Source organism: Phyllobates terribilis, unplaced genomic scaffold (genome assembly GCF_046119375.1).
Source record: "Phyllobates terribilis strain yellow unplaced genomic scaffold, ASM4611937v1 Scaffold_7__3_contigs__length_470593459, whole genome shotgun sequence".
In the NCBI taxonomy this organism is placed as follows: Eukaryota; Metazoa; Chordata; class Amphibia; order Anura; family Dendrobatidae; genus Phyllobates; species Phyllobates terribilis.
Genome location: NW_027362767.1, coordinates 260,679,817 through 260,706,480, shown reverse-complemented (window position 1 = coordinate 260,706,480; position 26,664 = coordinate 260,679,817). Strand labels below are relative to the sequence as shown.

The following is a 26,664-nucleotide window of genomic DNA, read 5'->3' as shown; positions in this document are numbered from 1 at the left end:
TGTCTCATTCTCAATACTTTTGGCCATGACTGTAGGTGCAGACCAACCATAGGTCTCCAGACCCAAACTAATAAAGTAGCACTCTGTAGTGCTATAGCATGTAAACATAAAATATCAACTAGATATAGCCAACAAGTGCATATAAAATATAACTTTTATTGATGAAATATTAAAAAAGAATTTTGCAAGATGCCCATATGGTATATACATATATCATAAATAAAAAGATATAAATATCTAGAACATAGCTAGACCGAGTATCAAGCCCTATCAGGTCCAGCACAAGTGAAGGTACTCAAACGGTGAAGTCCAAAAAAGGAACCTTACATATAAGCAATAAGCCGAGATACACCTCACCAAATACCCATACCGCAATACATACGGTGATCATACCTATATCTGCATATGCCCATAAACATAACATGCCATTATTGAATGGTAGGTATATATACAGAAATAGAGCTATGAGGAGCCTTCTATTACCATCCAGGCATTAAATCCTCATAGAAAATGGAAACATCTCACCCGGGGTCTTTTTATGTCTGTTCCCCCTTTACATTACAGGTGATCGGTTAATCCACGGAACATCCCGACGCGTTTCAATCCTTCATCAGGGGTACATAGTTCCTCTTATTAAGGGTATATAGTTCCTCATTCCCGCATTAGTCCCTCAATTATATCCTAATGCCATAATGGCATGTTATGTTTATGGGCATATGCAGATATAGGTATGATCACCGTATGTATTGCGGTATGGGTATTTGGTGAGGTGTATCTCGGCTTATTGCTTATATGTAAGGTTCCTTTTTTGGACTTCACCGTTTGAGTACCTTCACTTGTGCTGGACCTGATAGGGCTTGATACTCTGTCTAGCTATGTTCTAGATATTTATATCTTTTTATTTATGATATATGTATATACCATATGGGCATCTTGCAAAATTCTTTTTTAATATTTCATCAATAAAAGTTATATTTTATATGCACTTGTTGGCTATATCTAGTTGAAATTTTCATAAACAAGTCTTTGGCCTTCGCTAGTTTATAAACATAAAATATATGAAATTTAAATTGCATTAATGCTCTAGATAATGGAAAAAAAATGAACATACTTAATACATAATTTAGCCCATCAGCCTGCGGCGGTTTTAATTACAGCAGGATCATACCTACCCATATAAATGGAGGCTATCAGCCCAGGAGAGAAATCACATTAGAATAGGTCCCCAGAAAAAGGAGATCACCTTGTCGTTGGGTACGGGGCATGCATGAATTGGCCAAATTATGCACTAAGTATCTTCATTTTTACCTATTTTCTAGAGCAGCAATGCAATTCTAATTTCATATATTTCATGTTTACATGTTATAGCGTTACAGGGGGCAACTTTATTTGTGAGTTATGTATAGAGATGGCTACTCCTAGTATGCACCTGTTCACACCTGTTTCCTGTTTGGAAGGGACAGTCAGTCTTTTGTTACCCAGACACAAACTAACAGCCTTATATATGCCTATGGTCAGTCTAGGCATTGTAGTTCATACACAGATGTGTGTATTCAGCATTACATATAGAAATAAAGTACATTTAAAGTGCAGTCACAGTGTACATACAATACTTTTCTACACTGATCCTGAGTTACATCCTGTGTTATACTCCAGAGCTGCACTCACTATTCTGCTGGTGCAGTCACTGTGTACATATATTACTTATCCTGTACTGATCCTGAGTTACATCCTGTGTTATACTCCAGAGCTGCACTCACTATTCTGCTGGTGCAGTCACTGTGTACATACATTACATTACTGATCCTGTACTGATCCTGAGTTACATCCTGTATTATACTCCAGAGCTGCACTCACTATTCTGCTGGTGCAGTCACTGTGTACATACATTACATTACTGATCCTGTACTGATCCTGAGTTACATTCTGTATTATACTCCAGAGCTGCACTCACTATTCTGCTGGTGCAGTCACTGTGTACATACATTACATTACTGATCCTGAGTTACATCCTGTATTATACTTCAGAGCTGCACTCACTATTCTGCTGGTGCAGTCGCTGTGTACATATATTACATTACTTATCCTGTACTGATCCTGAGTTACATCCTGTATTATACCCCAGAGCTGCACTCACTATTCTGCTGGTGGAGTCACTGTGTACATACATTACTTATCCTGTACTGATCCTGAGTTACATCCTGTATTATACTCCAGAGCTGCACTCACTATTCTGCTGGTGCAGTCACTGTGTACATACATTACTTATCCTGTACTGATCCTGAGTTACATCCTGTATTATACCCCAGAGCTGCATTCACTATTCTGCTGGTGCAGTCACTGTGTACATACATTACATTACTGATCCTGAGTTACATCCTGTATTATACTCCAGAGCAGCATTCACTATTCTGCTGGTGCAGTCACTGTGTACATACATTACATTACTGATCCTGTACTGCTCCTGAGTTACATCCTGTATTATACTCCAGAGCTGCATTCACTATTCTGCTGGTGCAGTCACTGTGTACATACATTACATTACTAATCCTGAGTTACATCCTGTATTATACTCCAGAGCAGCATTCACTATTCTGCTGTTGCAGTCACTGTGTACATACACCTGTAAGAGCAGTAATTGCGGCCATATTGGCTATGTATTCCGGACAGACATGACTGATCTTCTACATAAAGCTTTAATAAATAGACATGCAGGTGAGGTGACAGCTGGTCTTCGTGGCTGCCGCCTAGTTCACTCTGCAGGCTCTGATCATCAGCAGCTGCAGCAGGATGAAGACTGGAGACATAATAAGCCCGAACCACAGCCCCTTGGTCTGCTCCACCAGCTTCTGGCACAGCAGCATCTCAAACACAAACTTGAGGCTGAGGATGGTGAGGATCCAGAAGAGACGCAGCACGGCCTGGCGCTTCTCCCCGTCCTGGAACAGACGCACCGTGACGATGGCCGTGAAGTAGGTGCTCAGTCCATCTGCTACAAAGAAAGGGATGAAGACGTTCCACCAGCCCAGGTCCAACAGTTTGTCAACCTTCATGGCTAAGAGGATGGTGAAGATCAGCAGCGAAGAAATGTGGATGAAGATTTCAAATTGGGCAAATCCCAACCACTGGACCAGCTCCCGCAGGGAGAACAGCATGATGGCAGGGGGGCTTCAGGGCCAGGGCACTGGGGTCACCATGGGTTGTGGGCAGCGATTACACTGGAGAACATACTGAGGAGACAGGAAGGTAGATGATTAGTTACTGCAGGTATAATGACCTGTATATGGTTATGGGGGGACCCCGACCACTGGTGAGAGGTGGGGGAAAGCTATATGGACATGAATGCAATGAGTACAGTATGGGGGTATTATATGGACACTACATAGCAGTATTACACAAATACAGTATGGGGGTATTATATGGACACTACATAGCAGTATTACACGAGTACAGAATGGGGGCATTATATGGACACTACATAGCAGTATTACACAAATACAGTATGGGGGTATTATATGGACACTACATAGCAGTATTACACAAATACAGTATGGGGGTATTATATGGACACTACATAGCAGTATTACACGAGTACAGTATAGGGGCATTATATGGACACTACATAGCAGTATTACACAAGTACAGAATGGGGGCATTATATGGACACTACATAGCAGTATTACACAAATACAGTATGGGGGTATTATATGGACACTACATAGCAGTATTACACAAATACAGTATGGGGGTATTATATGGACACTACATAGCAGTATTACACAAATACAGTATGGGGGTATTATATGGACACTACATAGCAGTATTACACGAGTACAGTATAGGGGCATTATATGGACACTACATAGCAGTATTACACAAGTACAGAATGGGGGCATTATATGGACAACGTATAGCAGTATTACACGAGTACAGAATGGGGGCATTATATGGACAATGTATAGCAGTATTACACGGGCACAGTATGGGGGTATTATATGGACACTGTATAGCAGTATTACACGAGCACAGTATGGGGGTATTACACACATGGTCAAAATTGTTGGTACCCCTCGTTTAATGAAAGAAAAACCCACAATGGTCACAGACATAACTTGAATCTGACAAAAGTAATAATAAATTAAAAATCTATGAAAATGAACAAATGAAAGTCAGACATTGCTTTTCAACCCTGCTTCCACAGAATTTAAAAAAAAAAAAATTAAACTCATGAAATAGGTCTGGACAGAAATGATGGTTCTTCTTGACTTAATATTTTGTTGAACAACCTTTTGAGGCAATCACTGCAATCAGACAATTCCTGTAATGAATCAATGAGACTTCTGCACCTCTCGACAGGTATTTTGGAGACTCCTCATGAGCAAACAGCTCCAGTTGTCTCGTGTTTGAAGGTTGCCTTTTCCAGACGGCATGTTTAAGCTCTTTCCAAAGATGCTCAATAGGTTTTAGGTCAGGGCTCATAGAAGCCACTTCAGAATAGTCCAATGTTTTCCTCTTAGCCATTCTTGGGTTTTTAGCTGCGTGTTTTGGGTCATTATCCTGTTGCAAGACCCATGACCTGCGACTGAGACCAAGCTTTCTGACACTGGGCAGCACATTTCTCTCTGGAATCCCTTGATAGTCTTGAGATTTCATTGTACCCTGCACAGATTAAAGACACCCTGTGCCAGATGCAGCAAAGCAGCCCCAGAACATAACAGAGCCTCCACCATGTTTCACAGTAGGGACAGTGTTCTTTTCTTGATATGCTTCATTTTTCCGTCTGTGAACATAGAGCTGATTTGCCTTGCCAAAAACTTCCATGTTGTCTCATCTGTCCATAGGACATTCTCCCAGAAGCTTTGTGGCTTGTCAACATGTAGTTTGGCAAATTCCAGTCTGGCTTTTTTAGTTGTTTTTTTTCAACAATGGTGTTCTCCTTGGTCGTCTCCCATGAAGTCCACTTTGGATCAAACAAAGACAGATGGTGCAATCTGACACTGATGTTCCTTGAGCTTGAAGTTCACCTTTAATCTCTTTAGAAGTTTTCCTGGGCTCTTTTGTTACCATTCGTATTATCAGTCTCTTTGATTTGTCACCAATTTTCCTCCTGCGGCCAAGTCCAGGGAGGTTGGCTACAGTCCCATGGATCTTAAATTTCTGAATATGTGCAACTGTAGTCACAGGAACATCAAGCTGCTTGGAGATGGTCTTATAACCTTTACCTTTAACATGCTTGTCTATAATTTTCTTTCTAATCTCCTGAGACAACTCTTTCCTTTGCTTCCTCTGGTCCATGTTGAGTGTGGTACACACCATGTCACCAAACAGCACAGTGGGTATCTATAGCCCTATATACAGGCCCACTGACTGATTACAAGATTGTAGACACCTGTGATGCTAATTAGTGGAAACAACTTGATTTAACATGTCCCGTTTGTCACATTATTTTCAGAGGTACCATCATTTCTGTCCAGGCCTATTTCACGAGTTTAATTTTCTATTTTAATTCTGTGGAAGCAGGGCTGAAAAGCAATGTCTGACTTTCATTTGTTCATTTTCATAGATTTTTAATTTATTATTACTTTTGTCAGATTCAAGTTATTTCTGTGACCATTGTGGGGTTTTCTTTCATTAAACAAGGGGTACCAACAATTTTGACCACGTGTGTATACGGTCACTACATAGCAGTATTACACGAGCACAGTATGGGGCCATTATATGAAAACTGCATAGCAGTATTAGGTGAGTACAGTATGGGGGCATGATATGGACACTACATACAGGTGTCTCTCACAAAATTAGAATATCATCAAAAAGTTAATTTATTTCAGTTCTTCAATACAAAAAGTGAAACTCATTATATAGAATCATTACAAACAGAGTGATCTATTTCAAGTGTTTATTTTTGTTAATGTTGATGATTATGGCTTACAGCTAGTGATGAGCGAGCATGCTCGTTGCTCAAGATTTACGAGCATGCTCGGGCGAGCACCTATTATCTTCAGCGTGCTCGGGGGTTAAGTTTTTGTCGCTCCGTGAACATGACTTGCGACTGTTTGACAGCTTTAATACATGTGAGGAATGCCTGTTTTTCCAACATTCCTCACATGTATTAAATCTGTCAAACAGTCGCAAGTCATGTTCACGGAGCGACGAAAACTTAACCCCCGAGCACGTTGAATAGGTGCTCGCCCGAGCATGCTCGTAAATCTCGAGCAACGAGCATGCTTGATCATCACTACTTACAGCCAATGAAAACACAAAAGTCATTATCTCAGTAAATTACAATAATTAACAAAAAAAAAAACACCTGCAAAGGCTTCCTAAGCATTTAAAAATGTCCCTTAGTCTGTTTCAGTAGGCTCCACAATAATGGGGAAGACTGCTGACTTGACAGATGTCCAGAAGGCAGTCACTGACACTCTCCACAAGGTCCCAGAGTCTGGAGGAAGAGTGGAGAGGCCACAATCCAAGCTGCTGGAGGTCTAGTGTGAAGTTTCCACAATCAGTGATGGTTTGGGGAGCCATGTCATCTGCTGGTGTAGGTCCACTGTGTTTTATCAAGACCAAAGTCAGCGCAGCCGTCTACCAGGACATTTTACAGCACTTCATGCTTCCCTCTGCCGACAAGCTTTTTGGAGATGGAAATGTCATTCTCCAGCAGGACTTGGCCCCTGTCCACACTGCCAAAAGTACCAATACCTGGTTTACACACAACAGTATCACTGTGCTTGATTGGCTGCAAACTCGCCTGACCTTAACCCCATAGAGAATCTATGGGGTATTGTCAAGAGGAAGATGAGAGACACCAGACCCAACAATGCAGACGAGCTGAAGGCTGCTATCAAAGCCACCTGGGCTTCCATAACACCTCAGCAGTGCCACAGGCTGATCGCCTCCATGCCACATTGCCGCATTGATGCAGTAATTGATGCAAAAGGAGCCGCGACCAAGTATTGAGGGCATTTACTGAACATACATTTTAGATTTTAAAACATTTTTCAAGCTGTTGTTATAAAGTATTCTAATTTACTAAGATAATGACTTTTGTGTTTTCATTGGCTGTAAGCCATAATCATCAACATTAACAGAAATAAACACTTGAAATAGATCACTCTGTGTGTAATGACTCTATATAATATAGGAGTTTCACTGTTTGGATTGAAGAACTGAAATAAATTAACTATTTTATGATTTTTTAATTTTGTGAGATGCACATATAGCAGTATTATGTAAGCACAGTATGGGGGTATTATTCGGACACTATTGCAGTATTGTGTGTACAGTATATGGACACTGTATTGCAGTATGACGTGAGTACTGTATGCAGGTATTACATGGACACTGTATAGCAGTATTACATGAGTACAGTATAGAGGTATATAGACACTGCATTGCAGTATAACGCGAGTACAGTATACAATTATATAGACACTGTATAGCAGTATTACACGAGTACAGTATGAGGGTATTATATGGACACTGCATAGCAGTATTGTGTGAATACAGTATGGGGGCACGGTATGGTCACTATATAGCAGAATTACACGAGTATAGTATGGGGGAATTATATGGACACTGTATAGCAGTATTATGTTAATACAGTATCGGGGTATTATATGGACACTGTATAGCTGTATGACGCGAGTACAGTATGGGGGTATTCTATGGACGCTGTATAGCAATATTGTGTGAGTACAGTATAGGGTATTCTATGGACGCTGTATAGCAATATTGTGTGAGTACAGTATGGGGGTATTATATGGACACTGTATACCAGTATTAAGTGAGTACAGTATAGGGGCTTTATAAAGACACTAGCTGGCAGTGTAAAGTGAGTACAGTATGGGGGTATTATATGGACACTATAGCAATATGATGTGAGTACAGTATGGGGGCATAACATGGACAATATATAGCAGTATGACGCGAGTACAGTATGGGGTATTATATGGACACTGTATAGCAGTATTACATGAGTACAGTATGGGGGTATTATATGAACGCTGTATAGCAGTCTGGGTCTTGTACTTAGGTTAATATTTCGCAATAAGTCATATCTCACTCATCCAGACGTTACCGGAGATGTCGTTATATGGACACTATATAGCACTATTAGTGAGTACAGTATGGGGGTATTATATGGACACTGTATAGCACTATTAGGTGAGTACAGTATGGGGCATTATATTGACACTATATAGCACTATTAATGAGTACAATATGGGGCATTATATGGACACTATATAGCACTATTAATGAGTACAGTATGGGGCATTATGTGTACACTATATAGCACTATTATTGAGTATAGTATGGGGGTATTATATGGACACTATATAGCACTATTATTGAGTACAGTATGGGGGTATTATATGGACACTATATAGCACTATTATTGAGTACAGTATGGGGGTATTATATGGACACTATCTAGCACTATTATGTGATTACAGTATGGGGCATTATATGGACACTGTAGAGCAGTATTATATGGACACTGTAGAGCAGTATTACGTGAGTACAGTATGGGGGTATTATATGGACCCTGAATAGCAGAATTATGTGAGTACAGTATGGGGGTATTATATGGATACTGTATAGCACTATTAGGTGAGTACAGTATGGGGCATTATATTGACACTATATGGCACTATTAATGAGTACAATATGGGGCATTATATAGCACTATTAATGAGTACAGTATGGGGGTATTATATGGACACTATATAGCACTATTATTGAGTACAGTATGGGGGTATTATATGGACACTATCTAGCACTATTATGTGATTACAGTATGGGGCATTATATGGACACTGTAGAGCAGTATTATATGGACACTGTAGAGCAGTATTACGTGAGTACAGTATGGGGGTATTATATGGACACTGAATAGCAGAATTATGTGAGTACAGTATGGGTGTATTATATGAACACTGTATAGCAGTCTGGGTATTGTACTTGGGTTTATCTATCGCAATGAGTCATATCTCAATCAGACGTTACCGGAGATGTCATTATATGGACACTATATAGCACTACTAGGTGAGTACAGTATGGGGGTATTATATGGACACTGTATAACAGTATTATATGGACGCTGTATAGCAGTATTAGTGAGTACAGTATGGGGGTATTATATGGACGCTGCAGATCAGTATTATATGGACGCTGTAGAGCAGTATTATGCGAGTACAGTATGGGGGGATTATATGGACACTGTATAGCAGTATTATGTGAGTACAGTATGGGTGCATTATATCAACACTGTATAGCAGTCTGGGTCTTGTACTTAGGTTTATATTTCACAATGAGTCATATCTCACTCATCCAGGCGTTACCGGAGATGTTGTTATATGGACACTATATAGCACTATTAGTGAGTACACTATGGGGGTATTATATGGACATTGTATAGCAATATTATATGGATGCTGCATAACCCTATTAGTAAGCACAGTATGGGGGCATTATGTTGACACTATATAGCACTATTAATGAGTACAGTATGGGGGTATTATATGGACACTATATAGCACTATTATGCGATTACAGTATGGGGCATTATATGGACACTGTAAAGCAGTATTATATGGATGAGGTATAGCAGTATTATGTGAGTACAGTATGGGGGAATTATATGAACACTACAGCAATATTGTGTGAGTACAGTATGGGGGTATTATATCATATGAACACTGTATAACAGTATTACGTGAGTACAGTATGTGGGTATTATATGGACACTGTATAGCACTATTAGGCGAGTACAGTATGGGGCATTATATGGACACTATATAGCACTATTATGCAATTACAGTATGGGGCATTATATGGACACTGTATAGCAGTATTACATGAACACTGTATAGCAGTCTGGGTGTTGTACTCGGGTTTATCTTTCGCAATGAGTCATATCTCAACCAGACGTTACCAGAGATGTTGTTATATGGACACTATATAGCACTATTAGTGAGTACAGTATGGGAGTATTATATGGACACTGTAAAGCAGTATTATATGGACGCTGCATAGCCCTATTAGTAAGTACAGTATGGGGGCATTATATGGACACTGTATAGCACTATTAGGTGAGTACAGTATGCGGCATTATGTGGACACTATATAGCACTATTAATGAGTACAATATGGGGCATTATATGGACACTATATAGCACTATTAGTGAGTACAGTATGGGGGTATTATATGGACACTATATAGCACTATTATGCGATTACATTATGGGGCATTATATGGACACTGTATAGCAGTATTATATGGATGAGGTATAGCAGTATTATATGGACACTGTAGAGCAGTATTACGTGAGTACAGTATGGGGGTATTATATAGACACTGTATAGCAGTATTATGTGAGTACAATATGGGTGCATTATATGAACACTGTATAGCAGTCTGGGTCTTGTACTCGGGTTTATCTTTCGCAATGAGTCATATCTCAACCAGATGTTGCCGGAGATGTTGTTATAAGGACACTATATAGCACTATTAGGTGAGTACAGTATGGGGGTATTATATGGACACTGTATGGCAGTATTATATGGACGCTGTATAGCAGTATTAGTGAGTACAGTATGGGGGTATTATATGGACGCTGTAGAGCAGTATTACATGAGTACAGTATGGGGCATTATGTGGACACTGTATACTATTATTGGGGTATTATACGGACACTATATAGCAGTATTATGTGAGTACAATATGGAGGCATTATATGGACGCTATATAGCAGTATTATATGGACGCTGCATAGCAGTATTAGTGAGTATAATATAGGGGCATTATATGGACGCTGCATAGCAGTATTATATGGACGCTGTATAACGGTATTAGTGAGTATAGTATAGGGGCATTATATGGACACTGCATAGCAGTATTACATCGACGCTACATAGCACTATTAGTGAGTACAGTATGGGGGTATTATAGGGACGCTGTACAGCAGTATTATATGGACGCTGCATAGCAGTATTAGTGAGTACAGTATGGGGGTATTATATGGACGCTACATAGCAATATTATATAGATGCTGCATAGCCCTATTAGTGAGTACAGTATGGGAGTATTATACGGACATTGTATAGCAGCATTGTATGGGCGCTGTATAGCAGTATCATATGGACGCTGCATAGCAGTATTAGTGAGTATAGTATGGGGGTATTATACGAACGTTGTATAGCAGCATTATACGGGCGCTGTATAGCAGTATTAGTGAGTACAGTATGGGGGTATTATATGGACGCTGCATAGCAGTATTAGTGAGTATAATATAGGGGCATTATATGGACGCTGCATAGCAGTATTATATGGACGCTGTATAACAGTATTAGTGAGTATAGTATAGGGGCATTATATGGACGCTGCATAGCAGTATTACATCGACGCTACATAGCACTATTAGTGAGTACAGTATGGGGGTATTATAGGGACGCTGTACAGCAGTATTATATGGACGCTGCATAGCAGTATTAGTGAGTACAGTATGGGGGTATTATATGGACGCTACATAGCAATATTATATAGACGCTGCATAGCCCTATTAGTGAGTACAGTATGGGAGTATTATACGGACGTTGTATAGCAGCATTGTACGGGCGCTGTATAGCAGTATCATATGGACGCTGCATAGCAGTATTAGTGAGTATAGTATGGGGGTATTATACGAACGTTGTATAGCAGCATTATACGGGCGCTGTATAGCAGTATTAGTGAGTACAGTATGGGGGTATTATATGGACGCTGCATAACAATATTATATGGAAGCTGCATAGCCCTATTAGTGAGTACAGTATTGGAGTATTATACGGACTTTGTATAGCAGCATTATACGGACGCTGTATAGCACTATTACGTGAGTACAGCATGGGGGTATTATACGGACGCTGTATAGCAGTATGATACGGACGCTGTATAGCACTATTACGTGAGTACAGTATGGGGGTATTATGCAGACACTGTATAGCAGCATGATACGGACACTGTATAGCAGCATGATACCGACGCTGTAAAGCAGCATTATTACGTAAGTACAGTATGGGGGCATGATAAGGACGCTGTATAGCACTATTACGTAAGTACAGTATGGGGGCATGATACGGACGCTGTATAGCAGCATGATAAGGACGCTGTATAGCACTATTACGTGAGTACAGTATGGGGGTATTATGCAGACACTGTATAGCAGCATGATACGGACACTGTATAGCAGCATGATACCGACGCTGTATAGCAGCATTATACCGACGCTGTATAGCAGCATTATACCGACGCTGTATAGCACTATTACGTGAGTACAGTATGGGGATATTATACGGACGCTGTCTAGCAGTATGATCGGACGCTGTCGTATAGCAGTGTCATACGGACGCTGTCGTATAGCAGTGTCATACGGACGCTGTCGTATAGCAGTGTCATACGGACGCTGTCGTATAGCAGTGTCATACGGACGCTGTCGTATAGCAGTATGATACGGACGCTGTATAGCAGTATGATACGGACGCTGTATAGCAGTATGATACGGACGCTGTATAGCAGTATGATACGGACGCTGTATAGCAGTATGATACGGACGCTGTATAGCAGTATGATACGGACGCTGTATAGCAGTATGATACGGACGCTGTATAGCAGTCTGGGTCTTGCACTTAGGTCTATATTTGGCAATGAGTCATATCTCACACAACCAGACTGCAAGTCTTCTATAAATCGGTCACACGATACAGTCTGGCTGCAGCTGCGGTGTCACAGACCGCAGAACGTTACCGGAGATGTCGTTACATTGTGGGATATTTCCGCTCTCACCAAGCCCCGGTGCAACCGCTTCACCCTCCTCTCGCACTTCCGCCATCACTGTCCAGTGATGTCATTAGTCGGCGCGTTGAGGTGACGTCAGCGGGAGGGGGCGGGGCGAAGTCACTGTCGTTTAGTTGTAAGAATGGAGGGGATCGCGCAGGTGATGGCAGTGAGGGGCCGCGGGACCGGGGGTGACATTGAGGGGCCTGGGGTCTCAGCCTTATACCCACTGCCCATTACCAGAACACCCGGTGATGACCGCCTCTGACCCCTGCTCGTGCTGCATTCACAGCCCCCTCTATCTGGGCACCCATTGTCCCCGCTTCTCCCGATAACTCCCTTAGACTTGTACTCGCCCTAGTTATTGTATCTCCTGACCCCCAGGTTATTATTTGGGGGGCTATAATGTGACCATCAGCGTATATTACAGTGAGGTCAGTGGGTATAAGTAGAGGGGTGTTATAGGATCAGTGGGTATAAGTATAATAGGGGTGTTACGATCAGTGGGTATAAGTAGAGGGGTGTTAAAGGATCAGTGGGTATAAGAAGAGGGGTGTTGTAGGATCAGTGGGTATAAGTAGAGGGGTGTTATAGGATCAGTGGGTATAAGAAGAGGGGTGTTGTAGGATCAGTGGGTATAAGTAGAAAGGTATTATAGGATCAGTGGGTATAAGTAGAGGGTGTTATAGGATTAGTGGGTATAAGTATAGGGGTGTTATAGGATCAGTGGGTATAAGTAGAGGGGTGTTATAGGATCAGTGGGTATAAGTAGAGGGGTGTTATAGGATCAGTGGGTATAAGAAGAGGGGTGTTGTAGGATCAGTGGGTATAAGTAGAAAGGTATTATAGGATCAGTGGGTATAAGTATAGGGGTGTTGCAGGATCAGTGGGTATAAGTATAGGAGTGTTATATTATCAGTGGCTATAAGTAGAGGGGTGTTGTAGGATCAGTGGCTATAAGTAGAGAGGTGTTATATTATCAGTGGCTATAAGTAGAGGGGTGTTGTAGGATCAGTGGGTATAAGTAGAGAGGTGTTACAGGATCAGTGGGTATAAGTGGAGAGGTGTTATATTATTAGTGGGTATAAGTAGAGAGGTGTTACAGGATCAGTGGGTATAAGTGGAGAGGTGTTATATGATTAGTGGGTATAAGTAGAGAGGTGTTACAGGATCAGTGGGTATAAGTGGAGAGGTGTTATAGGATCAGTGGGTATAAGTAGAGGGGTGTTATAGGATCAGTGGGTATAAGTAGAGGGGTGTTATAGGATCAGTGGGTATAAGAATAGGGGTGTTGTAGGATCAGTGGGTATAAGTAGAAAGGTATTATAGGATCAGTGGGTATAAGTATAGGGGTGTTGCAGGATCAGTGGGTATAAGTATAGGGGTGTTATATTATCAGTGGCTATAAGTAGAGGAGTGTTGTAGGATCAGTGGCTATAAGTAGAGAGGTGTTATATTATCAGTGGCTATAAGTAGAGGGGTGTTGTAGGATCAGTGGGTATAAGTAGAGAGGTGTTACAGGATCAGTGGGTATAAGTGGAGAGGTGTTATATGATTAGTGGGTATAAGTAGAGAGGTGTTACAGGATCAGTGGGTATAAGTGGAGAGGTGTTATATGATTAGTGGGTATAAGTAGAGAGGTGTTACAGGATCAGTGGGTATAAGTAGAGTAGTGTTATAGGATCAGTGAGTATAGACGTTTGGGGGTGTCTGATGACATATAAGTCAGTGTTGATTATATTTTGATTCCGTTTTTGTATTTTTCTAGATTTCCCAGACGTCCGAGAGGAATTTGCTGATTCTCTATGGGAGTCAGACGGGGACAGCGGAGGACATGGCGGAGAGACTCGGGAGAGAGGCCCGGCGCAGACACTTCACCTGCAGGGTGGACTCCATAGACCGCTACAATATTGTACGTCTCATCCTTTTTTTTGGAGGTCATTTAATGTGATCAAACAGAGCTGCAGTGTAAGGCTATGTGCACACAGTGCGTTTTTGATGTGGCAAATCCGCGCGCAATTGGCTTCAAAACCGCATTGCAAACCTTATCCCATGGTTTCCTATGACATTTTGCAAGTTCTGTGCACATGATCAGGATTTTTCCTGACTGAATTTCATGTGCGGAAAAAGAAGCATCATGTCCATTCTTTGTGCGTTTTGTCCTGCGGTTTTCCTATACAATGCATTGGAAAAAACGCATGGCAAATCCGCAGGAAAAAAGCGCACAGAAAAAGCATAAAAAACACTGGGATTTTCTGCAGCTTTTTTGCTGCCAAGAGATGCAGAACCTTGCAGAAACGTCGCAGATTTTTCTGATCATATGCAAATAGCCTAAAGCATGGGGGATAAAGAAGCAGCCTGGGCCTGTGCTGAGATAGCTGGTGATTTACTACCCCGACTCCTGTGAGACATTAGTTCTCATTGTTTCCTGATGGAGCAGAGATGGGAAACTGCCGAGGACAGTACATCTGATTTATCGGTGGAGACTTTGTCCTTTTTCTTTCTGCAGGTGAACCTCGTCCATGAGCAGCTGGTGATATTTGTCTGTGCCACCACCGGACAAGGTGACCCCCCAGATAACATGAAGGTAAATCTGATGGTGAAACATCGCCTCCTAGTGATCAGAGTGTGAAATGCAGGTGGAAGAATTTAGCAATTCTTTTGAATATACGTCAGTCGCTCACCATTTCAAGACCTCTGCTTGCTGTCAGTGAAAGGGAACAGTTTTGGTGAAATTTAATTCTTTTCACAGCTGAAGGTTTGTTACAATTGTGTTTAGTCGGGACGATCCTCCTAAACATCTCGTCAGAGCAAATCTCTTTCTTTTGCTGATAGGGATTTTGGTTTAATACGACCATTTCCATTCCCTGATCACAAGCAGAGATCTTAATGGTGAGGAAGTGAAACGCAAACAGATTAGAAAGTTGCAGAACTAATGAAGCCAAACTTTTCCTTTATTTCTTCCCAGAACTTTTGGAGATTCATCTTCCGCAGGAACCTGCCCCATAATTCCTTGTGTCAGATGGATTACGCCGTTCTAGGTTTGGGAGATTCCTCTTATTCAAAGTAAGATGATCAGCGATACTGTGCGGCTGACTTTATATGAGTCGGGTGGACAGGGTTAACCCATACATGTACGTGGGACGCCCACCAGCACTATATGGAGAGGGTCCGGAGCTGACCCTGATCTGTACAGTGTGGGCGCTGGCTGCGTTATACAACCCCTGGCAAAAATTATGGAATCACCGGGCTCGGAGGATGTTCACTCACTTGTTTAATGTTGTCTGTGATCTGCTTTTTTTCAACATGGCACAAAACTAAAGTAATTTCACATGGCAACTTTAGGGCTTTAAGAAACACTAAAAGAAATCAAGATAAAAAATGTGGTACTCAGTAAGGGTAATTTTTTTCAGACCAAGCAGAGGGAAAAAATTATGGAATCACTTAATTCTGAGGAAAAAAAATGGAATCATGAAAAACAAACACACAAAAGAACATTCAAATACATCACTAGTATTTTGTTGCACCACCTCTGTCTTTAATAACAGCTTGCAGTCTCTGAGGCATGGACTTAATGAGTGACAAACAGTACTCTTCATCAATCTGGCTCCAACTTTCTCTGATTGCTGCTGCCAGATCAGCTTTGCAGGTTGGAGCCTTGTTATGAACCATTTTCTTCAACTTCCACCAAAGATTTTCAATTGGATTGAGACCCGGACTATTTTCAGGCCATGACATTGACCTTATGTGTATTCTTTCAAGGAATGTTTTCACAGTTTTTGCTCTATGGCAGGATGCATTATCATCTTGAAAAATGATGTCATCATCCCCAAATATCCTTTCAATTGATGGGATAAGAAAACTGTCCAAAATATCAATGTAAACTTGGGCATTTATTGAAGATGTAATGACAGCCATCTCCCCAGTGCCTTTACCTGACATGAAGCCCTATATCATCAATGACTGTGGAAATTTGCATGTTCTCTTCATGCAGTCATCTTTATAAATCTCATTGGAACAGCACCAAACAAAAGTTCCAGCATCATCACCTTGCCCAATGCAGATTCGCGATTCATCACTGAATATGACTTTCATCCAGTCATCCACAGTCCACGATTGCTTTTCCTTAGCCCATTGTAACCTTCTTTTTTTCTGTTTAGACGTTAATGATGGCTTATGTTTAGCTTTTCTGTATGTAAATCCCATTTCCTTTAGGCGGTTTCTTACAGTTCGGTCACAGACATTGACTCCAGTTTCCTCCCATTTGTTCCTCATTTGTTTTGTTGTTCATTTCCTGTTTTGGAGACATATTGCTTTAAGCTTCTGGTCTTGACGCTTTGATGTCTTCCTTGGTCTACCAGTATGTTTGCCTTTAACAACCTTCCCATGTTGTTTGTATTTGGTCCAGATTTTAGACACAGCTGACTGTGAACAACCAACATCTTTTGCAACTTTGCATGATGATTTACCTTCTTTTAAGAGTTTGATAATCCTCTCCTTTGTTTCAATTGATATCTCTCGTGTTGGAGCCATGATTCATGTCAGTCCACTTGGTGCAACAGCTCTGCAAGGTGTGATCACTCCTTTTTAGATGCAGACTAACGAGCAGATCTAATTTGAAGCAGGTGTTAGTTTTGGAAATGAAAATTTACAGGGTGATTCCATAATTTTTTCCTCAGAATTGAGTGGTTCCATAATTTTTTCCCTCTGCTTGGTCTGAAAAAAATTACTCTTACTGAGTGCCACATTTTTAATCTTGATTTCTTTTAGTGTTTCTTAAAGCCATAAAGTTGCCATTTGAAATGACTTTAGTTTTGTGCCATGTCTGTGATCTGCTTTTTTTTCAACAGCATTAAACAACTGAATGAGCATCCTCCGAGCCCGGTGATTCCATAATTTTTGCCAGGGGTTGTACAGCTGGCACCTGCGAGTAACTGCTATGATCAGAGCTAACTCTGATCACAACAGTTTAACCGCGTAGATACTGCTGTCAATCACGACTGCAACATTTAAGAAGTTAGGTACAGTCCAGGGAGGAAGAATGAAAGCACAAAAAAAAACCTAAACATGGACTCGACTGCAAGGGTTTAAAAAGAGAATGAACTGAGAGTAGGAAATGTTTGGAAATAAGAGAAGCTTTACATCACTATTCTGTCCTCCGCCGCTCCTGCAGTGGTGACATCACATACGGCACCTATATGCCACGGACAGTGACTGGCTGCAGCGGTCACATGATTGATGGACATGAAGTCATCAGTGCAGGACACAGGCGGTCGTAATAATTTACATTTTTAGATACTAGGTGAAAACTTTGCTTTATTTCCTTTCTGCTGATGTTATTTCATCCTCCAGTCACTTCCAGAGCTGCATTCAGAATTCTGTTTTACTGAGGGGAGGTTAACTGTGATGTGGCCGTGTTTCCAGTGGTGGTGGAGATAAGTCTGTGCTTGGGGGTCTTTAGAGGGGGTCCCCATTAATTATGTAATTGTATGCCGTGACTTCTCAACATGTAAATTTCCATGGAATAAATGGCGCTATAATGATAAATAATAATAATAATTGGATACTTTTACTCAGAATCCCGTTTTTTCTCTTACATCAGGTTTAACTTCATTGCGAAAAAGCTACACAAGCGGCTGCTGCAGCTCGGGGCGAATTCTCTGCAGTCGCCGGCCCTGGGGGACGACCAGCATGATCTGGGGTAACGACTGGTCTGGATGGTGTAGCCTGGACTGGTGATCCTGGTCTCCCTGGCCAGTCCCTACTCTATAGGGGAGGACCCCTCATTGATCACCAGGGATCTGGGGCCACAGACCAGCTATTGCCCCCCTCCACTCATTGTGATAATGGATGCAATTGTTTTTCTCACAGCCCTGATGCCGCGGTGGACCCCTGGTTGAATGACCTGTGGGATAAGGTCCTGTCCTTGTATCCCGTCCCTCCTGGTGTCAGTGTCATCAGTGATCTCATCATGTAAGCACCATCTACATCATACTCTTTCTTCATTGCCATTTGTTCCTGTATTAACCCCTTCCTGCTCCATAACAGATATGTATGTCATGACTGATGTCAGGGTCTGCGGATCAGGCTCGGGAGCTGTTGAGCCCTTAATCGCCCCATGGTCTCCATGCGAAGTGATTGCAGAGAGCCAGAGGCTGGCAATGGCAGCCAGGGGTTTGCTGAAGGCCTCTGTCGCTGCCATGTTGGTGGTGTAAACCCGGCCGCAGGCAGGTCTTCTTAGGAGATGGTCTTTTTCACTATATATTGCGATGCTGAAATATTCTGGAGAGAAAGTAATCAAATGATTCAGGTCCCCTATGGGGACTGTAAAAGTAAAGTGTAAAGAAAAGAAAAAAGTTTTAAAATTTTTAAAAAAGTAGAAGCAAAAACCCAAAACATAAAATTTAACCTCCCTCCCCCATTTAAAATATAGGGAAATGAAAAAAGAAAAGTAAACATATTTGGTATTGCCTCGTCTGTAAAATTCAGATTTATGAAAATATAAAGATTGTTTAACCCATACAATGAACGGTTTATGAAAATGATTCACCTGTTACAAAAAATGCTGTAAGGAAGTAATAAAATAATCATACGTGGCAAAATGGTACAAGTAGGAACGACAGTTCACCGCACAACAAGCGCTGACATCTCCAGGAGGGAGAACAATGGTCCTGATCTCACAGACACAAAGCAAAGTGTTTTCCCAGAAGCTCCACATTTTTTAAGCTACTAAAATAGTAAAAAAATGTATATGTTCAAAACTACAACTCATCCTGCAAAGATACAATCCCTCGTATATGACTTTGTAGATTGTAAATGGAAAAATAAAAAAAAGTTATAGCTCTTGGTAAAAGCAAAGATAAAAATTCAACAAATAAAATTGACTGTGACCTGCTGTTAGTCACTACTCTCAATAATGAGCTTTTACCTAAGGCCACGTTCACACGTTCAGTATTTGGTCAGTATTTTACATCAGTAGTGTATATAATACGGCTCCATTGCTTAATTTTAGTGCGGAATGCTGTTCCTCCTGACAACACTAGGTGGCGACCTTTATATAGGTCTGAATGGCTCTTATTACTCTGTGTAGTATTTGTTTACAGATTGCCCTCTAGTGGCAGCAGCAGGAAGCTCAGCTCTTCACTAATCTCATGCTGCTGGCAGGCAGGTTCACTTTAAATGGAAAACATATTTCATGCTTTTCTTCCTCATCTGAATATTAGGAAATCATGATTATATTTCCAGGTTGCCCCCAAAGTTTTCCCTCCGCTTCTTGGATAAAGAGGCGACTACATGGAATGCTACAGAGAGAGAAGGCAGCGCGGACCCCCCGACTGAGCTGCAGCCGTACCACGCTCGTCTTGTGACCAACCAGCGTGTGACCGCGCAGGAGCATTTCCAAGATGTGCGGCTCATCGAGTTTGACATCACCAAATCCGGCATTCAGTGAGTTCAGTGTGGTAGTGAAAAGACAGGAAATATGGCAGATATTGTGTGTCCTGATACTAGGGGGCATCAGTCTGTCTCATATCTATCAGTCTAGCTACAGTATGTGGAGAAAAGCCCTGGGCTGCACGTCTTAGTCATTGATTCCAGCTTCTCATTCCATCTCATTGCTCCCGGTGTATAGCATCTGGCCTTGTTGCCCCCCCAGTGTATAACCCTCAGCCCCACCATGCTGTCTGCCTTACTAACATATGACATAATGGCCAGTGGTAAATGGCTCACTGATACCAGCGCGGTCCAGTAATAGGAGCCACCGGTGTAACAAGTCCGTTCATGACATTTCTTCACTCATGGTATTAACATCTTCTTGACATGGATTTCCATGACCTAGCAGCTTCATGCAGTCGTACATCACCAAGCACAATGCCGAGCGTAGGATAGAGTGGTGTAAAGCTGCCACCACTGGACTCGGGAGGAGACTTGTTCTGTGCAGTGATGGATCACACTCCTCTATCTGGCGTCTGATGGAGGAGTCTGGGTTTGGTGAATGCCAGGAGAACGTTACCCCCTGACTGCATTGTACAGATGGTGGAGGAGGATAATGCTATAGGCTGTTATCGGGGGTCGGCCTCGGCCTCTGAATCCCAGGGAAGGGAAATCTTAATCTTCAGCACAAGACATTGTGGACAATTGTAGCTTCAGCTTTGTAGGAGCACTTTAGGTAAAGCCTATTTCTGTCCCCATGACTGTGCACAAGCTCCATACAGACATGAGGGGGAGAACATGACTGGCTGCACAAAGCCCGGACCTCAGCCCATCCAAGAATGGAGATGGTGAGCCCGGCCTCCCCCCAACATCATGGTCTGACCTCACAAATGCTCTTCTGGATGAAGGGGCAAAAATCTCACAGACGTCTCCAAAATCTGGTAGAAATCCTTCCCAGAATAGCGGAGCCGTTATATCTGCAGAAGAGCGACTCCATATTAATGTCTATGGATGTAGAATGGGAGGTCCTAGAAGCCCCCGGAGGGGGCACATACTTTCCCTTCTAGCTTATCATTATGCCTCCTGTCCTTTTCTCGCAGCTTCGCCCCTGGTGATGTGGTGATGATTCAGCCTCAGAATTCCCCTAAGGATGTTCAGGAGTTCTGCTCACTCCTCCGTCTGGACCCGCACAGCACGTTTCTCCTGCAGCCCCATCATCCAGGTGAATAGATATGTTTATGCTTCTTTAAGGTGGAATTCCTTTCTTCAGTAATCCAGAAACTCTATGGACCAAGATGGCTCGATCACAGCTCCTAGACGTGGCGGTCAGCCCCAGGAGTCATCGCCGTTGCGCAGCAGCATGTGGTGGGGTATCTCGTAGATTTGGGATGCCGGCTGCCTTCCTGCTTGGTGGCCGCCATCATTCTTTCTATGTAAAGGCGTTTCACTGATTGGACATCATGATTGGAGAATGTGATCACCGGCTGTTCTTCTTCTCCCACCCCAGACACCTCGGCCCCTCCACATCTTCCTCAGCCATGCTCCGTGCAGCACCTTGTGGAGAGATATCTGGATATCCGCTCGGTTCCGCGCCGCTCCTTCTTCCAGCTTCTCTCCTACTTCTCTCCAGACGACCAGGAAAGAGAGAAGCTGCAGGAATTTAGCTCAGCCGCCGGTCAGGAGGAACTGTATACATACTGCAACCGGCCTCGGCGGACAACCCTGGAGGTGAGGTCTCGTACTTAACCCTTTCCTGCACCACAAAGGAAAGAATGGCGGCCCTTACTAGGGGGAGATGACTACGTGTGCAGGTTACTCCTCCTAGTGGTGGCTGCAGGAAGTTTCCCAAGGCTTTGGTGTTTTTGTGGGGTCACCGGGTGCCTCGTGCCTCTGTGAGGTTTAATATCAGGATGTTATTTGCTTCTTGCAGGTCCTCATTGATTTCCCTCACACGACCTCCAGCATCCCCGCCGATTATCTCCTGGATCTGATTCCGCGTATCCGACCCAGAGCATTCTCCATTGCCTCCGCCATGCAGGTAATAGCCCCAGTGCATGCTGGGAATTGAGACCGACTTGTGATACGATTGCAGATTCTCACTGCGCCCCTCTGTCAATAAGGCGAACCCCAACAATCTGCAGATCCTGATGGCCGTGGTGCAGTACAAAACAAGGCTGCGCGAGGCCCGGCGAGGTCTGTGCTCCTCGTGGCTGGCCTCCATCTGCCCGGAGGACGGTAATTATTTGTTGGCCTCTTAGATCAGGGTTCCCCAACTCCAGTCCTCAAGGCCCACCAACAGGGCATGTTTTCAGGATTTCCTTAGTATTACACAGGTGATAATTCCATCACCTGCACAGGCAATAATTCCATCACCTGTGCAATACTAAGGAAATCCTGAAAACATGACCTGTTGGTGGGCCTTGAGGACTGGAGTTGGGGAACCCTGTCTTAGATGCATAACCTTCCCTCTGCCGTCTGCAATTCTAAGCTTTGCGTTTATCTCTCCTACAGGTAAGCGGGTTCCAATATGGGTGAAAAAGGGGACTCTGAAGTTCCCCAGTGACCCAGACACCCCGCTGGTTATGGTGGGACCAGGGACCGGAGTGGCTCCTTTCCATTCAGTCCTACAGGAGAGAGCAGGTCTTGGTAAATTTGGTACGTAATGCTACCTGTATCTATTGACTCCCACAATGGCGCCTCCTGCTGGAGAAAACTAATATCACATCCTGTCTTATCATTAGGGAATATTCTGTTTTTTGGCTGCAGAGGAAAAAGCAAAGATTTCTATTATGAGGAAGAGTGGAGAGATCTGGAGATGAGGGGGCTCCTCAAGTTATTCACAGCGTTCAGCCGGGATCAGGTCTGTGTGATTATTGGATATTTATTGAATGTGACTCTTTTCTTGGGTGAACATGAAATTCTCAGATATCCAAATGAGTTGCTGCCACAGTGTGCCCCACCCTAGGAGGCAGCCCACCGTGTGCCCCACCCTAAGAGGCAGCCCGCCGTGTGCCCCACCCTAAGAGGCAGCCCGCCGTGTGCCCCACCCTAAGAGGCAGCCCGCCGTGTGCCCCACCCTAAGAGGCAGCCCGCCGTGTGCCCCACCCTAAGAGGCAGCCCGCCGTGTGCCCCACCCTAAGAGGCTGCCCGCCGTGTGCCCCACCCTAAGAGGCTGCCCGCCGTGTGCCCCACCCTAAGAGGCTGCCCGCCGTGTGCCCCACCCTAAGAGGCTGCCCGCCGTGTGCCCCACCCTAAGAGGCTGCCCGCCGTGTGCCCCACCCTAAGAGGCTGCCCGCCGTGTGCCCCACCCTAAGAGGCTGCCCGCCGTGGGCCCCACCCTAAGAGGCTGCCCGCCGTGGGCCCCACCCTAAGAGGCTGCCCGCCGTGGGCCCCACCCTAAGAGGCTGCCCGCCGTGGGCCCCACCCTAAGAGGCTGCCCGCCGTGGGCCCCACCCTAAGAGGCAGCCCGCCGTGGGCCCCACCCTAAGAGGCAGCCCGCCGTGGGCCCCACCCTAAGGCCAGGGCTCCACTCTCAGTATTCGGTCAGTATTTTTTTCTCAGGAGTGGGAGCCAAATCCAGGAGTGGGTGATAAATTCAGAATTGGTGACTTGTTTCTATTATACCTTTTCTCGGATTGTTCCTCACCTGGTTTTGGCTCCTTCTCCTGAGAAAAAATACTGACCGAATACTGACCAAATACTGATAGTGGGGCCATGGCCTAAGAGGCACCCACAGTGTGCCCCCACACACTGGGCATCTTCCATGAGGTTCAGTTACAGTGTGCAGCCCCCCATGAGTTGCAGTCTCAGTGTGGGGCTCCCCATGAGTTGCTTACTCGGTGTGGGGCCCCCCATGAGTTGCAGTCTCGGTGTGGGGCCCCCCATGAGTTGCTTTCTCAGTGTGGGGCTCCCCATGAGTTGCTTTCTTAGTGTGGGGCCCCCCATGAGTTGCAGTCACGGTGTGGGGCCCCCCCATGAGTTGCAGTCACATTAGAGGATGCTGCTTTCACCCGTCGGGCCTTCACTCTCTACATGACAAGGATGATGTTACCTGATAACAGCTGCGTCTTCTCGCACGATTGGCAGCCATTACTGATGATCATATACATGCTGAGGGTCCTCACTATCGATGGCTGCACCTGATGACGCGGCTTCTCCTTTGTGTCCCAGTAATGGTCGTTTTCTTATTTCACAGGAGGATAAAATCTATGTCCAGCATCGGATACTGGGGAATGGGGCTTATCTGTGGGGGCTGATCAGTAATAGACAAGCCTTCATCTACATAGCCGGGTAATACCATCTGCTCCACAGAGCATCACTGGGGGTCCCTGCATGTCCCTGCACTGGGGGGTTCCTGCACTGGGGGGGTCCCTGCATGTCCCTGCACTGGGGGGGTCCCTGCACTGGGGGGGTCCCTGCATGTCCCTGCACTGGGGGTCCCTGCATGTCCCTGCACTGGGGGTCCCTGCATGTCCCTGTACTGAGGGTCCCTGCACTGGGGGGGTACCTGCATGTCCCTGCACTGGGGGGGTCCCTGCATGTCCCTGCACTGGGGGGGTCCCTGCATGTCCCTGCACTGGGGGGTCCCTGCATGTCCCTGCACTGGGGGGTCCCTGCACTGGGGGTCCCTGCATGTCCCTGCACTGAGGGTCCCTGCACTGTGGGGGTCCTTGCATATTGGGGCCCCTCATGCCTTCACGCACCATTTTTATTAGCTGTGACATCTCTGCCCTTTTTTGTAGAAATGCAAAATCGATGCCAACCCAAGTGACCGATGCCTTGAAATCCATCTTCCAATCTGAGGGTGAGATGTCGGGCCTGGAGGCTGAGCAGTACCTGGTCATGCTGGAGAAATGTGGACGCTTCCAGAGCGAGACCTGGTCATAGACTACGGACACCCGGTGATCTGAGCTGTGAACCCTCAAAGAGTCCGGGACTCCCCCGCTACATACATCCTGCTGGAGAAAGGTCCACTCTGTGCCATACTCGGGGTGCAGTCCTCTCCTACAGGATGAGTAGCGTCATCAGAGGCGGTTTCCTTTTTATGATCATTACTGCAGGGCGTTATTATTTTTGCACTGTAGAAGTGTATAATATCGGACAGTCGAGCTTGCGCTTCATAGTCACTGTCGGGCCACAATAATTGAATGGTAAAATTTCAGCTGCCTGTAGTCACCACTAGAGGGAGCTCAGGGATGTAAATGTGTGCAGGGAGCCCCCCCTAGTGGCGGCTGCAGGCAGGGAAGATTTTCTTATTATGTCTATGGAGGAGAATTGGACCGGTATGAAAGCGGCCATTTATATCTAATCCTGTACGGACCACTGAACGGCGTGCATCTATATATGTATATATGTGATATTAAATTACTTTATTATTTCAAAGTCACTTTGTGTGAAGACTAACATGTTTTCAGAGTTAAAGGGTTTATCCAGCGTCTCTCACTTCCACAACAGGGCAAAAAATGTGCTACTGACGCGGCTGGTTCTCAGGACCGTGGGGGCCACGGCGGTCGGACCCCCAGTGATCTCAATGCTATCCCCTATTCCATAGGTTGGGGACAAGTTACATTTGAGGACACCCCTTCTAAAGCTCCTCAGGTTCCTGGAAGCTGAGCTATTGGGTGCTGTTTGCAGTGTCGTCACAGTATTTTACAATCTTTCTCCCTTAGATCTTCGTGGTTTGTGTTACTATCTTTACTTGTAATTTCCAAAAACAACCCCTCACCCCGCGAGCAGAGCAGGGTGGATATTCCTGCCGCTTAGTACAGGTGAGAACCGGCTTCGGCCTCGCACTTCTGGTTCAGTCTCGCCCAATGTAAAACATGTTTCCACCAGGTACCTAGGAAGACACTAAACCTGTCTGTGCAGCTGGTCAGTCTATTGTCCTCTGTTGTCAGCCATTACAGGCTGAATACAGTAGAATGAGCCGCAGTGTGATTTCCGAATCTGCAGCTGTACTTCTTAAAGAGACAGTGCACACACAGGATTGGACTCCACACGTGGGTGGTAGATACAGGAGTGAAGCAGTTTCCTATTTCTATACCCTGAGAGACAATAGGCAGGTAATGAATACAGGAGATGCAATGTGAGATGCAGGAGGAGGTTGGGGTGCATGAAAATGAGGCTCCCAAAACGCTGTCCCTGCTATTGTCTGGTGCTTCCCTGGTTCCTGGGCTGAGTATTGGGGACTGCAATGGCCAATCTAATATCCATATAATAGGGGATAATTGGGACCCCTCCCTCATACATCCTGTTCCTCAGCTCTGGAAGATGCTAGGGCGGGTACCTTTGCCTGTCAAGGCATGCTGGGAGCTGTAGTTTCACAGCTGGCATGCCACAGGGTGCTGAAGCCTAGAACGCTTTAGTAAAGGGGACTGTTCCGGGATCTTCTACCTTTCAAGAATTTGCAGCAATTT

General features: G+C 44.2%; 2 protein-coding genes across 8 annotated transcripts; one reads left to right on the top strand and one right to left on the bottom strand.

Moving 5' to 3' along the window:
* Positions 1 to 2,677: 2,677 nt before the first annotated feature.
* TMEM203 (transmembrane protein 203) lies at positions 2,678 to 12,926 on the bottom strand. 3 transcript variants are annotated; one of them, XM_073640518.1, is made up of 2 exons: positions 12,827 to 12,926; positions 2,678 to 3,230 (listed from the first exon to the last, which is right to left on the bottom strand). In XM_073640518.1, the coding sequence occupies exon 2, from the start codon at positions 3,153 to 3,155 to the stop codon at positions 2,748 to 2,750; it is 408 nt and encodes a 135-aa protein (XP_073496619.1). In that variant the 5' UTR covers positions 3,156 to 3,230; positions 12,827 to 12,926; the 3' UTR covers positions 2,678 to 2,747. The 3 variants fall into 3 exon arrangements, with proteins under 3 accessions (XP_073496619.1, XP_073496620.1, XP_073496621.1); XM_073640519.1 differs by having other exon boundaries at positions 12,788 to 12,909; XM_073640520.1 differs by having other exon boundaries at positions 12,803 to 12,909.
* Positions 12,875 to 25,634, top strand: NDOR1 (NADPH dependent diflavin oxidoreductase 1). Of its 5 annotated transcripts, none has more exons than XM_073640511.1 (15): positions 12,875 to 12,977; positions 14,586 to 14,729; positions 15,327 to 15,404; positions 15,786 to 15,883; positions 18,420 to 18,518; positions 18,689 to 18,790; positions 20,063 to 20,263; positions 21,349 to 21,470; positions 21,756 to 21,976; positions 22,179 to 22,286; positions 22,369 to 22,483; positions 22,760 to 22,903; positions 22,990 to 23,108; positions 24,444 to 24,538; positions 24,991 to 25,634. In XM_073640511.1, the coding sequence occupies exons 1-15, from the start codon at positions 12,960 to 12,962 to the stop codon at positions 25,133 to 25,135; spliced, it is 1,809 nt and encodes a 602-aa protein (XP_073496612.1). In that variant the 5' UTR covers positions 12,875 to 12,959; the 3' UTR covers positions 25,136 to 25,634. The 5 variants fall into 5 exon arrangements, with proteins under 5 accessions (XP_073496612.1, XP_073496615.1, XP_073496614.1 ...); XM_073640514.1 differs by having other exon boundaries at positions 12,881 to 12,953; XM_073640513.1 differs by having other exon boundaries at positions 12,930 to 13,068.
* Positions 25,635 to 26,664: the final 1,030 nt, after the last annotated feature.